The sequence below is a fragment of the Gouania willdenowi genome, chromosome 17 (genome assembly GCF_900634775.1).
Source record: "Gouania willdenowi chromosome 17, fGouWil2.1, whole genome shotgun sequence".
NCBI classification, from domain to species: domain Eukaryota; kingdom Metazoa; phylum Chordata; class Actinopteri; order Blenniiformes; family Gobiesocidae; genus Gouania; species Gouania willdenowi.
The window spans coordinates 3,005,273-3,021,703 of record NC_041060.1 but is presented as its reverse complement, the minus strand read 5'-3'; the positions used below and the strand labels follow the sequence as shown (position 1 = coordinate 3,021,703).

At 37.9% G+C, this 16,431-nt stretch overlaps 2 protein-coding genes across 4 annotated transcripts in view; one reads left to right on the top strand and one right to left on the bottom strand.

The window, feature by feature from the left end:
* Positions 1-11,608, bottom strand: part of gng12a (guanine nucleotide binding protein (G protein), gamma 12a) — a 61,942-nt gene extending 50,334 nt beyond the window's left edge. The window contains exons 1-2 of one of the 3 annotated variants that reach the window (XM_028472686.1): positions 11,534-11,608; positions 11,269-11,443 (exon numbers count right to left, since the gene is read on the bottom strand). The gene's annotated coding sequence lies outside the window, so the exon portion shown is untranslated. Of the gene's footprint in view, positions 1-11,268 lie in introns of all 3 variants that reach the window. The other 2 variants (XM_028472688.1, XM_028472687.1) reach the window with 2 other exon arrangements.
* A 1,577-nt stretch (positions 11,609-13,185) lies between these two features.
* On the top strand, positions 13,186-15,339 carry LOC114479546 (involucrin-like). The gene has a single exon (XM_028473281.1). It carries the CDS (start codon positions 13,186-13,188, stop codon positions 15,337-15,339), a length of 2,154 nt encoding a protein of 717 aa, XP_028329082.1.
* The last annotated feature ends 1,092 nt before the right edge of the window (positions 15,340-16,431 follow it).

Here is a 16,431-nt window from a genome sequence, read left to right as displayed (position 1 = left end):
CACGTCATCATGGTTTTCACTATCCAATAAGAAATATATTGTCAGTTATCTGGATCATTGATCCTGATCATAGTACCATCATTATTCACACTTTAAAGGCTTGGAAAAAACATCCATCCCCATTAATAACTAGGGTTGGGAACCTCTGGGTACATCACGATACGATAAGCGATACAAAGCTCACGATAACGATTATCTCACAATATGACGATACTGTGATTATCAATATATTGGTCAGAAATCAATCTATGATAATTTATGACACAACACAAAAAAAAAAGATTAAGTGAAAAAATTACATTTTTATTTTATATGTCTGAAAGACAATAAATTGAAAAAGTGTCCTATGAACAGTGACACTATTTTAGTGCAACATTTCTGTAAATAAGTGTCAACATACCAATGTAAATGAATACGTATCTCCAATAGTGCTTTATGTAAACAATAAATAGGGTCTTTCTCACCAGTGACACCATTATTAAACAATATATTGGTTCCTTCAACAAACAGTGACAACATTTCTGTGAAGACGTACCTGCACATTTTAGTGAAAAAGCAGAAAAGATTTTAAAAAAATAAAATAAAATAAAAAACGATACTCAGCGCGAGCAAATCGATAATCGATCGTGCGAAAAAAAATTGCAATATATCGCCGTATCGAGATATCGTCAAACTCCTGCTATTAACCATACAGTAGATCAAAATGTAGAGACACACCCATTTCCTAAACAAATCTCAAAGAAATGAACAATCAGGATCTGATCAGGATAAAACTCGTGACGATAATTGAGGGAGACACTCGACGTAACCGAGTCAAATTTCATAAAGATCGGTCACGTACGAACCGAGATATGAAGTTTTGAATTTTCACCAATGATGTGAAATAAGAGTCTATTTTTTAAACTGATCCATAATCAGTTTATTGATCCACCTAACAGACGAACAAACAATATTTTAAAAGTCAATTAAAAATCAAACTAGCATGGTGTTGGTATAATGTCTTAGTGCACATTTATACCCATAAATGCAATTGTACTAATAATTAACATAATAATTTATTTTCTGTGTTTCGGTTTTCTCATTTTCAGTTTCGGACCAGAATTTTTATTTTGACGCCTCCTTATGCGTACCTGTCAAGTTTTGGATTTGAAAATAAGGGAAATTTTCTGGCGCCCACTACGATCCGTCCCACCCACTCAACTAAGCCCCAGTATCTCTTATATTTTAGATAGGTTTATGAGAAATCTAAAATAGCCACTTGTCAACCACTTACTAAATACAATGATGTGATTAGAATCTGGTAGGTCGACCTTTATTAACACTGAAATGCTGTGAACATTCCTACTAGGGCTGGTGATGTGACCCAAAACTCATATCTCAATATATTTTCTCAAAATGGTGAAATATGATATAAATCTTGATAATATTATCAAATAAAGTCTGAGCAGAAAAACCATTCTGGGTTAAATTTACTGATGCAAAATGCTACACAGGCTCATTTATTAACAAACAGCTGATCAATATGTGACACTCATTAATCATCTAACTGAGCTTTACATGTTGTTCTGAGAAGTAAAAGCAGCGACTCCTAAAACTAGTATTTTGATACATAATAAGCTATAATATATACACATATATTTATATATATATATGAAATATTATAGTTTTCTATATCGCCAAAATAGAAAACTCGATACATCTTGAATCTCGATATATCACTCAGCCCTAATTCCTAAATTATAAAACAGTCTAAATAAAAACATAAATGTGTTTATGAAGCACATGTGTTTATTTAATATACTTACAGTTTATATACAAGTCAACACTTTGCATATTTACTGTTAATTTCACGTTGCTTGTCGTTAAGTTAGACATGAACATTTTATTTTCGTTATATATTTGATTATAATTTCTCATGCTGACTCATGTGGTTCTCTGGTATTCACTAATGACTTATTATAGACACATTTATTACAGACTTTACATTCTTTAACACTTTTTAAAAGGAGTGTACAGCTGTGGAGCTTGTAATTGGCTGATTTTTCATGGTGACTTACGTGTTTCCTTCCCCAGTGGGAGACGTTAAAATCTCAGTTATTAATCTAACAGATTGTGTAACTGTCACATCCTGATGCTCTTTAGGAAGATAAACTCTGTCACATTTTACAACGTATTTACACAAGTTCTTGGTTTTTTTCGCCGAAACGTCTTCATTCATTCATTTCTCTTCTGACTTCCGGGTTTGTTGCCGCTGTCGGCACTAATCTGGCGATAAGTCTCTCAGTCCATTTCAGGTGGTAGTTCTCACGAGGCTAGTGACGCCGTTCAGTTCAGCAAGGCATCTTTTAATTATTATTACATTAAAATACGCGATATTTACAGGAAAATACTAATACGGGAAGATGGCGGGAAAGAGGGGTAAAATACGGGAGTTTCCCAGCCATAAGGGATACTTGGCAGGTACAGTGATATGCAAAAGTTTGGGCACCCTTGTAAATGTTCATGATTTTCCTTAATAAATAATTGGTTGTTTGGATAACAAATTCCAGTTAAATTTATCATATAGGAGACAAACACAGTGATATTTGAGAAGTGAAATAAAGTGTATTCGATTTACAGAAAGTGTGCTAGAATTATTTAAACAGAATTAGGCATGTGCATAAGTTTAGGCACCCTTGCATCTTATTGATTTTAATACTCTTAGCACTAATTATTGGAACTCAAAATTGTTTTGGTAACCTCAGTGATCCTTGATCTTAGGGTCTGGATTCTGGTGGGAGGTATTTTGGACCATTCTTCTCTGCAGATCATCTCTAGTTCAGTCAGGTTTGATGGTTTCCGAGCATGGACCGCCCGTTTTAAAGCACACCATACATTTTCAATAATATTCAGGTCTGGGGACTGAGACGGCCATTCCAAGATGTTGTACTTGTTCCTCTGCATGAATGCCTTAGTAGATTTTGAGCAGTGTTTAGGATCATTGTCTTGTTGAAAGATCCAGCCCCGGCGCAACTTCAACTTTGTCACTGATTCCTGGACATTGTTCTCCAGAATCTGCTGATATTGAGAGGAATCCATGCGCCCCTCAACTTTAACAAGATTCCCAGTGCCTGCACTGGACACACAGCCCCACAGCATGATGGAACCACCACCAAACTTTACTGTAGGTAGCAAGTGCTTTTCTTGGAATGCTGTGTTCTTTTTCCGCCATGCATAACGCCCCTGGTTATGCCCAAATAACTCTATTTTAGTTTCATCAGTCCACAGCACCTTGTTCCAAAATGAAGCTGGCTTGTCCAAATGTGCTTTAGCATACCTCAAGCGACCCCGTTTGTGGCGTGTGCAGAGAAAAGGCTTTTTCCGCATTACTCTTCCATACAGCATCTCCTTGTGTAAAGTGCGCTGAATAGTGGAACGATGCACAGTGACACCATCTGCAGCAAGCTGATGTTGTAGGTCTTTGGAGCTGGTCTGCGGGTTGACTGTTCTCACCATCCTGCGCCGCTGCCTTTCGGAGATCTTTCTTGGTCTTCCACTTCGGGCCTTAACTAGAACTGTGCCTGTGGTCTTCCAATTCCTCACAATGTTCCTCACATTTGAAACTGAAAGCTTAAATCGCTGGGATAGCTTTTTGTATCCCTCCCCTAAACCATGATGTTGAATTATCTTTGTTTTCAGGTCATTTGAGAGGTGTTTTGAGGCTCCCATGTTGCCACTAATCAGAGAAGATGCAAAGAGGAAACACCTAGAATTTTTCTACTTAAATACCCTGACTCATGATTGGATTCACCTGTGTATGGAGATCAAGGATCACTGAGGTTACCAAAACAATTTTGAGTTCCAATAATTAGTGCTAAGAGTATTAAAATCAATAAGATGCAAGGGTGCCTAAACTTATGCACATGCCTAATTCTGTTTAAATAATTCTAGCACACTTTCTGTAAATCGAATAAACTTTATTTCACTTCTCAAATATCACTGTGTTTGTTTCCTATATGATAAATTTAACTGGAATTTGTTATCCAAACAACCAATTATTTATTAAGGAAAATCATGAACATTTACAAGGGTGCCCAAACTTTTGCATACCACTGTATGACCTTATGTGATATTGTAATAAAACATTTCATGTGAGGCATTTCCGTGTCATACTTGGTCATGATTTTAAATTAAGAAGAAAAAGAACAAAACAGTTCAGATTGTTTTTTTTTTTTTCATTTCAGAATGTGATTTCCCTAAAATAAAACCCCAAATTAACGTTAAGAAGATGAATCAATGAAGGAATGAATGAAAACTACAAAAATAAGACACAATGTAGACTTATTATCTCACTACAACAACTGTACCTCTACAAACAGAAAAGTAGATCCTGCTAAATCCTCCCTTTAAATCAAACCCTGGCACTTCTCTTTCTTTCTTTCCACATGTGCTTTAATAACGTTATTCATGTGATACTCAGAGCTCAAAATAAAGCTTCTGCTCACATCCAGTGGGACGAATAAAAAAGAGACGTGGAGGACAATGAGCGTGACGCTGAATAACAATCAAACAATATTACACACATTTACAAAAATGAGAGGAAATGAGGTTCGGCTGAGAAACCTTTCCTACCTATGTGACACCGTTGCCACGACAACTACTCCAGCGTGGCAAATAATAATGTGTACATGTGAGGTTAATGTTAGTAATGTTAAAACACGTGTTGCCTTATTATATTAGAGTTGACCGTTATTCGACCAGTAGAACGAGACACAATACCAGGGTTCTCGTCAGCGCTGTTGAGCGTTGGGGCCCCTGACGTTGTCATTTTTCTCCCCCTACGTTCAGTTTTAAGCAAAGTAGGGGGATTCTATGTCGTTTTTTCCTTTTTTTAAAAATTGGTACCGTCGTAGTAATTGTTGCACACAAACGGGACTTCCAGGTGTGCACGGGTTGTTTTAACTTTTTAATCTGAATAACCCAGAAACACATTCATCAGCCGCACCTTATTTAATACAGGCGATTGGATCGGACACTCCGTCTTTACCTGAGGACCTCTGCAGCCCTTTAGCTAATTCAAGTTAAAAAAAAAAAAAAAATGTATTTATTTTATATTTTTCCGCGTTCCGTCCTTGTGGGTTAGCATAGCGCGATGTGAGCCCGCCCCCTTTTTGTCTACTACTATTTAAAAATATTCACACTATGCTGAGATGCTAAGGGAAGGGTTTATTATTTTTATTGTAATGTTATATGTTATAGAATATGTAGTTATCTGATTTCTTAATCAGAACATTTAAGCTACTGTGAAGTAGCTGTTGCTCTTTTGTTTAAACCTGGGTTAAAACTTGAAATTGTTGAATGACAGAGCCTCATTTACTTTTTATTTTGGGTTTATTTTATGCATTTTAACTCTTGAGGACAAGTGTTATGAAAGCTGATATTGTAGGTTTTATATGTTTTTAAAGTTGCTTTGATTGAATTACTTTAACGAATGGATTCCTACACATATACCTTGTTTAAAAGTATGAAATAGCCACAAAATGAGGAAAAGAAAAAAAGATGCATAAAAAATGTGTGATAATCGTTAATATTGTAATAATCGTTAATTCATGGAATCGTAGCACCCTGAATCAAAATCAAACCCAGGTCTCTTCGATGGCACACCCCTAAAAGGAAACAGCTTTAGCTTTACTTCACTAATTTTGGCCCTCAAATATTTATGAATTTAAACATTTTACTCGCTCGCACACAACGCCCCCTATGCTGTGAAAAATGCAACAGAAAGGTGTGAACGTGCGTCTAAACAGAACCACTCCTCTTTACTAGTGCATGAGGTTTTGGGCGCGGTTGAATTCCAGCAAACCAGATGCTGCCGGCCAGATGCCTTGTGATCTATGACAACGCACAATTCAGTATAAGACACACACAGACACACACACAGCACACAAACACAGAGTTTACATGGAAAGATTGAACAATTAATTTAAAAATAATCGTGAAATGTTCCTACTTAATTTTTAGGACAAATTCACCACAACCTAACAGTATTATCACATAATAAAATACTATGTTTTCTTGTAATTCATTGAAACAGAATTATTTTTTGCTGTAGAAGCCATTTTATCACACTTAACTAATTAGCTACATTGTACTGTATTTACTTACTATTGAAGTAATCACATAAAAGTTGTAGTTTAACTAAATTCCGCTCATTGTTCTGAATTAGTAGATTATAAATCTTAAAGAACCAATGTTCAAGACACATTCAGGGGTTTAGGAGAGGCCGCAGTTACACAAATCAGTCGATATCTGATATCAATATCAAATGGGGACACCCCCATTACTATTTCTTTTTGATTATTTTATTTATTTATTAAACAAAATCAAGCAGACAGCAATATTCAATGTTTTTGGTCAAAATCATGCATTTACACGAAATTTTTCTACTGTAAACGTACATTTTCCGCGGTAAATGTCCATTTCCGCACAGAATCTGACATATTATGATGCAATATGGCCTGAACATGAAATGTTAACAGCTATACGACATGCTAAAGATCATTTATGACAATATCACACATTTACAAGCAATTTTGGAACGTAAACGGATGGCAAAGAGACGGAAATGTCAATTCATACGACATGGACTAATGTGTTGCCACTTTAGGAAACAGATTCAGCATTCAGCACAAATACAATGGAGAAATACAAACTAAAGTCTAATCGTAGCAAGCAGCTGGACGTGAAATCTCGCTCAAAATCTTGCGTGATTTCAGCGTGTGCTTGTTTTGGTGCATTTCCACAGTGTAGAAATATGAAATCAATGACAAAAGTTAACTCCATTAATCATATTAAGCATGTGTGGCATAATTCCGGGAATTGGGATTTTAAAAACCACAGAAGTTGCTGAAAAGTTGCAAATTAGAGCGGCAAAAACAGACTACACAAGTGGTAAAAAAAGGTTCACAGTATCAATACTGGCTTAAAAATGGCAGAAATGGTGGGAGGAGGTTCAAAAAGTAGGAACAATTAGTTAAAACTGGCAAATAATGGGCATGACAAATTGTGAATATGGTTAAATTGGTGAAAAATAAGCATGAAATATGGTGAAAAGAGTTCAAAAGTGACAATATTGAGTCAACATAGGTGACATTAGGTGGAAAAGTGGTGGAAAGGGTTTAAAAGTGGGAAAAAATGTGCAAAGTAGACATTGAAATTTGATGAAGTGGCAGAAATGGGAGTAATGTAGAAAAATACATTAAAAGGAGCAAAAATATGGCAAGAAAAAGTAATGAAAATATGGAGAGTTTGGATAGTTTGGAGTAGTTGCATAAAAGGAGTAAAAATAAGCAAAAATGGGCTGAAATTGTTCAGAGCAGATCAAGTGGAGCAGCCTTTTGGTTTGAAGGAGTCGAATACTTCCACATCCCACATGATCCTAACAATTCATCCCTTTGTTCCACAAGTTTAACACGCAGAGACTTTTTAAAAATAGATCAATCATTATTTCACTAAACGGAGTCTGTCTTAGAGCCTTTTTATGCCTTGCATTAAACAGGACACTGGTCCCATCCTCAGTGACACCCACACACCCCCACCACCCTCTTCTGTTACTAATTACTTTACATGCATCACACGTCACAGTAAATCCTTCCACCAATGTTGGCGAACCTCACTCACAGGCAGGCAGAGCCACCAAAGGCTTTTAGAGGAAGCTATGAAATTAAAGAAGGAATCGACCTCAACGTCTAAACTCATTCTAGTTGGTAATGGCAGCAAAAACACACAAAACGACAGCAATAAAGAGTATAAAAATTACTCCAAAAACACAATAAACGACAAAAAAAAATCACAAAAATTAATCCAAAAACAAAACTCACAGAAGAAAAATATACAAAAGTGACTCAAAAACCCAAAAAAATTGTAAAAAATGCTGAAATAAAAAAAAAAATATATATATATATATATATACACATTATTTTAAAAACACAACAGGACAAGAAAAAAAATCACAAAATTAATCAAAAAACACAAAAAGGACACAGAACATGTGCAAAAAATGTACAAAAATGACACAAAATTACAAAATATATATACTGTATATAAGACAAAATTGAAAAACATAACTAAAATATATAAAAATGACTTTAAAAACAAGGAATGACAAAGAAAATCCACAAAAGTAATTCATACAAAATACACAAGCACACAGAAAGAGTGAGAAAAATATACAACAATGCACAAAATGACAAAAAAAATAAATACAAAAACAACTCCAAAAACACATAAAATTATTTTTTTAAAAAAGACAAAAATACGAAATGAGAAAAAAATAATAAGAATATATAAAAATGACCCTAAAAACAAGAAATGAAAACAAAATTAATCCAAAAACACACTGAAAAACAAGGTCACAGAAAGTGTGCAAAAAATATGCAAAACAGGAAAAGTTTACAGAATAAATTACTTTAAAAACACGAAATAACAATAAAAAAAAAAATCACACAAAATTACAAAAGACAGAAATGCAAAAAAATTACAAAAATATATAAAAAGAACTCGAAAACACAAAATGACAAGAAAAAAAATCACAAAAGTACTACAAACACACAAAAAAAGAAGTGCACACAAAGTGTGAGAGAAATATACAAAAATACATAAAACAGTAAAAATGTACAAAAAATAAGACAAAAATGCAAAAAAAAAATCATAAAAATTACTCTAAAAATACTAAATGACGATTAAAAAAACAAGTACACAGAGTGTGAGAGAAATATAAAATAATGCAAGAAATGTATCCAAAAATACACAAACTGACAGATAAATACACAAAATGACAAGGACAATAAAACTATGCTGAGCATGTGGATGTTCAGCATAGTTTCAACTGGGATTAAACATGTGACACAACGACACACACTGTTCTTCCCCAATAATAATAACAATAATAAATAAAGAACTTTCTCTGAGTCTTTCAATGGTTGATCCAGTGAGCAGCAGAAAGGAAAGCAGAGTGAACGTACAGAGTGCTAATGAGTGGCCCCTCCCTCATCAAAGGCCCGTCTGTGTTGATGAGCCGAAGGAAGGACCATGTAAACATGTCAGTGAGGGGCCTGCACTCCCATCTCACTATCACCATCATCTAACTGGTGCATGTGATGCAAGCTTTTACCAGTTGACAAACCACTGACTGGTTTGTTTTCAGTGTGAGTGTATGAAGTACAGTATGTATAATGTATAAAGTTATGACTCCCCGCTTCCTTCCATTGACCCCTTTAGCAAACATTGGGTTATGCAATGAAAATGAAATACGAAATTCACTTCATATCGCCTCACCGACATGTTTTTTGAACAATTTCACACATTTCCACCATATTTTTCTCTGTAAAAAAGAGAAAACAAATGTATAGAGGGTTTTCACCTCCGTCACATTCTGGGCAGTATCCTGGATGGGCGGCCATATTGGAGGCACTGAGGTAAACACTGCGATGGATAAATGTCTGAAACCAAAGAAAAGCTCCTCCTAATGCCTCATAGATGCAAAGACATACAGGAAAGATCCTTTTGTGTTCTCCGTGTATCACTACAACCAACAGACTGATGAGTCTACAGATCACCCGCGGTGTCTGCCATGTTGTAATCAAACAAAGCTCTGAGCTGCTACGGGAAGCAGGAGGGTCAAATGTCATCGGCTGCAGCAGTCCTTTAAAACATTTTTCACTTGGTTTTACTTTGTAAACTTTTGAAGTTTATATCCCCATTTTTATCGTTTCCTAGTCACTGTGTTTTTGGCACTTAACATTTGTGTATATTATGTACTTTGTACTAAGAATTTTATTTTTTCGAATGAATTTAGGAAAACTTAAATGACAACTTTCGATCACTGGGGGGGCAATGCCCCCCCTGCCCCCCGTAAACTCCGAGTATGAACAACACGCAACTTTTCCCACAGATGTTCTGTAGCTCTGATGAGATGTTGTTTAATCACAGGTGAAACTGACTCACGTTTTCATGGAACGTCGCTGCGATTGACGAGAAACGGACGGAGCTTCACAGACACATTAAAGTTAAGCAGGCACTGGTCGGCTCTGATTTAGGAGTCAGTGATAATTTGCATAGTTTTTTGGCAGTTTAGACGGTGTTTCGGGTGGTTTAGGTGGTGTTTGAAGCGGCCAAAACGGGAGGGGGGAGGGCGGTGCACCATAATAAGTGGTCTCCGGCAACATATCCCAATAAAAAAAATCATTTTCCTCACAGTGACGGCGTTTCATCCACATTCTGTCCATTTCCGCGTTCATTAGTGGATTTCGTTTTAATTGGTCTATTCTGTGATTCTGTTAACGTGGATTTCGTAGGGTCCTAGAAAGGGCGATATTTGAAAAAGTTACGGTTTATTAGTAGTGTATATCCATACGAGTCGGCTCCCTCGTCTTGGATCAATGACGACCCAGAGAGTCTTCCGTCTATTGCGTATCTTGATCTGGTCAAATACCTGGTTTTAATCCTAACCCAATCTGGGTCATCCTTTGTCTATTTTTCTACTTACTTTTACGTTTACTTAACTAGTACAGAGCCTGTCAGAAGTATGTATTCATGTGGGAGCTCAGCGTTGTCCATTATGGCCAAATTTGTATGTGTTTGAAGGTTAGATGTATGGCAATCTGACAAAGTGTTGACAAAGTTTCAGGTTGAACATACACCGCGTCGGGGAGAAATTTGCTCAACAAACACACACACGCAGAACTTCTTTGCTTTTATAGAGATATTTACTTTGGGTGGGAAAGGGGGGGGGGGGGGGGGGGGGAAGAACACAAAATAAATACGGACCGCGCAGGCCACCAGTTGTCCATGTCTAGTTTAGGGGCCTGATTTGGGCCGCAGACCTTTAGTTTGACACCGGAGCAGGTTGAAGATGGTTGTTACAGAAACAGAAAGTGACTGAAAGAGACTGTCAGAGAACAGAGTGGGTCCCAGTAAAGACACACTCTAGTACACACACTAGTACACACACTAGTACACACACTAGAGTGTTGTACACACACTACTACACACACTAGAGTGTTGTACACACACTGGTACACACACTGGTACACACACTAGTACACACACTGGTACACACACTGGTACACACACTAGTACACACACTAGTACACACACTGGTACACACACTGGTACACACACTAGTACACACACTAGTACACACACTAGTACACACAGTAGTACACACACTAGTACACACACTCTGGTACACACACTAGTACACACTCTAACAGACAGTGTGGGTCTTACCTGGTGTGTGTTGTGTCCACTGCAGCTGAACAGGATCTGTGCTGACTGGGAGGAGACCAGTGTCACTCACCACTACACTAACGTGTGTTTACACACACACACACACACTAACACTGTGACTGCAGCCCACGACCTCAGACTAGTGGAGAAACCAACAGCCACCAGTCCGTGTCCACTACAAACGACAAACGACAAACTCCAGTTTAACCACAAAGTAACGCTGAGGTTTTATCGGTCAAACACTTTTGCTTCTTTCCTTTTCCACCTTCACTTCGGAGCTTCGCGCCGACAGAAGCCGAGTGGAGCCGACAACAGCCGAGTGGAGCCGACAACAGCCGAGTGGAGCCGAGTGAAGAGAGGCGGGCAGACCGACCGACATATGTAACGTCAAAGGAAGGAGTTTCTCCTCCGGTACTTTCACCACCGACACTCAAACTCGACTACGCTAATCCAGGGGTTTTCAACCTTGGGGTCGGGACCCCATGTGGAATCGCCTGGAGTTTAAATGGGTCCGCCTGACATTTCTGAAAAATAAAAACACATTTTTTATATGTTTTATTTATTATTCTTTGTTTTCAAATTAAAACAATAAACAATCCCTAAACAACTGTATTCTGTATTTTATCAAATATTTTATACCAAAATCAATACATTATCAAAATAACATATTGATTTGAGCACCAGGGTAACAAGCTGAGATTAGCTGAATTCTTTAAATGTTACTTTATTTTATTCTACATGTATTTTCTTACCATTTTTCTTCTAACTTCTAAACTATTGTCATTATATTACTTGTTTGTGTATTATTTTTCCTTCTTTGTTTATTTTTCATTATTTTTATTGTTATTCATCTTTGTTCCCTTCTAAACCTGTCATTAATACTTGTACTTTTGTCCTTCTATGTTTGTTTTCTAATTATTTTTAGTAGGTTATTTATCTGTTCTTCCTTCTAAACTTAATCTTCCAAACTGTAATTATTACTTTTTTTCTTCTCTATGTTTGTTTTTAATCATTTTTATTAGGTTATTTATATTTTTTCCTTCTAAATTTAAACTTCCAAACTCCTGTCATTGTTATTATTTGTTTATTTATGTACATGTACTTTTACCTTCTTTGAGTCTTTCCTTCTGCAGTGAAACTACTATCATTATTACACACACACACACGCGCACACACACACACACACACACAGTGTATTGTTGTGTGTAAGTTTGTTTTTTATATATAGAAACAACTTTTTAGATTAAATAATAGACACATTTACCTCCATACACAGTGGTGTTATTGTTGGTTTTGCATGTTGAAAAAAATAAATTAAAAACTTGCAAAATTCCTGCTCAGAAGCAAACAATAGTTGGTAAGTGAAAGATCACTATAATAATTTTTCAAAATAAAATACAATACACTACATATTAGTGAAGATTTATTTCATTTTAGCAGAATTCAACTTTACAAAATAACTTCCTGCATGTCACTGGTATTAATCTAAAGTTTAAACAGAAAAGCCAGGTTGCAGTTCCACTCTGAACCTCACAGAGGCGCTATCCTCCCACTTAATAAACTAAACTTAATTTCACTGTGTGTGAAAACCCCAAAAGACAACAGAAAGGCAAAAAACTACAGTAAAAAAACATACAAAATGCCCTTTTTAGCCCTGTTTAGATTTCTTTAATTTCATTATTTTATTATTTGTTAACAAAGCAGCAGCAAATCATCATTTAGGATGTTGTGTTGATTGTAACCAGGACAACAGAAATGGAATCTGGAACGTGTTGCTATGGTGACTGTGTAAACATTCTTTTAGTTAAAATCAGTTGCTTTGAAGTTTCGGCTTCAGTTCGAATTGGATCTCACACACACAGCTGTTGCTACAGACGAGACAAGATTCATTTGGAAAAACATCACAGAACAACTGATATGAAGGATAAGAAGAACGCACACAGAGATCGCTACCATCCTAGGGACCAGAGACCTAAGAACGATTCATCTGAGGCTATGCCTCCAAAACCTCCAGCCAAGGCTCCTCCTCAGAAGCCTAAAATCGTCAATAGCATGTTCCTTCATGATCCAACACCTGGTCGTCATGGAGGACAAGTTAAAAAATCGAATGGGGTTGGTCCAGGAAACAAAAAACTAAACAAGGAGGAGCGGAGAGCTCAGAAACAAGCCAGAAATCGGGCTGCACACCTCCTAGCTCTGGAAGATGCCACCACTGAGTCTGTGGATGGGAAGAAGCCTGAAGAACAGGTGAGGATTCACAGAGAACCTGAAACTTCCACCTCACAGCTTGAGGACCATGTGGAGCTTCCAAAACAACCTGAAACCTCCACCGAACACTTTGAGGACCATGTGAAGCTTCCCGGAGAAGCTGAAACCTCCACCTCAAACTTTGAGGACCATGTGGAGCTTCCTAAAGAACTTGAAACCTCCACCAAACACTTTGAGGACCATGTGAACCTTCCCGGAGAACCTGAAACCTCCACCTCAAACTTTGAGGACCATGTGGAGCTTCCTAAAGAACCTGAAACCTCCACCGAACACTTTGAGGACCATGTGAAGCTTTCCGGAGAAGCTGAAACCTCCACCTCAAACTTTGAGGACCATGTGGAGCTTCCTAAAGAACTTGAAACCTCCACCAAACACTTTGAGGACCATGTGAACCTTCCCGGAGAACCTGAAACCTCCACCTCAAACTTTGAGGACCATGTGGCGCTTCCTAAAGAACCTGAAACCTCCACCGAACACTTTGAGGACCATGTGAAGCTTTCCGGAGAAGCTGAAACCTCCACCTCAAACTTTGAGGACCATGTGGAGCTTCCTAAAGAACTTGAAACCTCCACCAAACACTTTGAGGACCATGTGAACCTTCCCGGAGAACCTGAAACCTCCACCTCAAACTTTGAGGACCATGTGGAGCTTCCTAAAGAACCTGAAACCTCCACCGAACACTTTGAGGACCATGTGAAGCTTTCCGGAGAAGCTGAAACCTCCACCTCAAACTTTGAGGACCATGTGGAGCTTCCTAAAGAACTTGAAACCTCCACCAAACACTTTGAGGACCATGTGAACCTTCCCGGAGAACCTGAAACCTCCACCTCAAACTTTGAGGACCATGTGGAGCTTCCTAAAGAACTTGAAACCTCCACCAAACACTTTGAGGACCATGTGAACCTTCCCGGAGAACCTGAAACCTCCACCGAACACTTTGAGGAACATGTGAACCTTCCCGGAGAACCTGAAACCTCCACCTCAAACTTTGAGGACCATGTGGCGCTTCCTAAAGAACCTGAAACCTCCACCGAACACTTTGAGGACCATGTGAAGCTTTCCGGAGAAGCTGAAACCTCCACCTCAAACTTTGAGGACCATGTGGCGCTTCCTAAAGAACCTGAAACCTCCACCGAACACTTTGAGGACCATGTGAAGCTTTCCGGAGAAGCTGAAACCTCCACCTCAAACTTTGAGGACCATGTGGAGCTTCCTAAAGAACTTGAAACCTCCACCAAACACTTTGAGGACCATGTGAACCTTCCCGGAGAACCTGAAACCTCCACCGAACACTTTGAGGAACATGTGAACCTTCCCGGAGAACCTGAAACCTCCACCTCAAACTTTGAGGACCATGTGGAGCTTCCCGGAGAAGATGGAACCTCCACCCAGGAGCTCATACAGCTCAGTTCTTCACTGATCCAGGTACCAGCAGACCAAAAGAGCCCACAGACCCAAAGGGCGCTTCGGATCCAAGAGCTGGACCAGCAGAGCCAGTGGAAGAGCACATTTCTGAGTCACCAACATGAGACTTATTCTGTCCTGGACCAGCAGAAAAAGGACATTGATGTCCTCAAAGTGTCTCTGGTCCAGGTCCAACAAACCTCAAAGGACCAGCAGAGCCGGTGGCAGAAAGACTGGGAAGGCTTCATGGAAACACAGGAGGAAAACAGGAAGATGATAAACCTCCTTTACACTGCGCTGATGGACAAGGAAGACCATCGTCCCAAAAAGAAAAACTTCTTTCAGCGACTCATCAAAACTGTGAAGAAGCGATGGCAGAAGATGAAAAACAGCTTTTGATTGGCTCCAAGCAGACACCACTAAAACATGGGTCACAGTGAGCAGCTCTGCAGCTATGGAAGAAACCATTGGAATATGGACCATCCTAAAATAAACTGCTACTTTTAGCAACAAACCACGTTTAAAAATTTGTGAATTTTCTAATGTTACTTTTGACAAGATTGACTGCAATATTTGTGAAATTTGTTGTCTTTTTTCTTGTAAAAATATGACAACGTAAAATGCAAATGTAAAATTTAAATGTGAGATCTATCTATACTATAAAGACAGAAAGGTCTGTGTGTGTGTGTGTGTGTGTGTGTGTGTAAAAATAAAAATTAATCTTAGAAAAGTGTTTAAATGCAATTATTTGGGTCTCAAATATTTTTTTGCGTTTCTCTGATTAAAAACGTTTAGGGTTTTTTTTTAAATTAAAATCATCTTTGTATTTGGGCCATATTATGGGTGGTACATTTGCGTCATTATTTAATCAAAAACTAAAACATTTCAAAGAAAAAATATTTTCCCCCACAAAAAAAACTTTTCTTTGAAAATACATTTTTTCATAGTTTTTTTTATTAATCTTTTTTTTTACCATATTATGGGTAATACATTTGTGTCTATTATTCAATCAACATTTCAATCAAAAAAAAAAAACATTTTCAAAGAAAGTTTTTTTTTTCTTTGTTTGAAATGTTTTATTTTTTGATTGAATAATAAAGACACAAATGTACTACCCATTACATGGCCCAAATACCGAAAAAAAAAATCCCAAAAACATTTAAATAAAAAAACGCGGTAAGCACGTCCGCCTCACAGCAAGAAGGTCCTGGGTTCAAGCCCTGGGGTGGACTTGGGTCTTTTCTGTGTGGAGTTTGCATGTTCTCCCCGTGCTGCGTGGGTTTCCTCCGGGTACTCCGGCTTCCTCCCACAATCCAAAAACATGACTGTAAGGTTGATTGGAGTCTCTAAATTGCCCATAGGAGTGAATGAGAGAGTGAATGGTTGTCTGTGTCTGTGTTGCCCTGTGATGGACTGGCGCCCTGTCCAGGGTGTACCCCCGCCAAGCGCCCTATGAGAGCCGGAGATTGGCACTGGCAGACCCCCGCGACC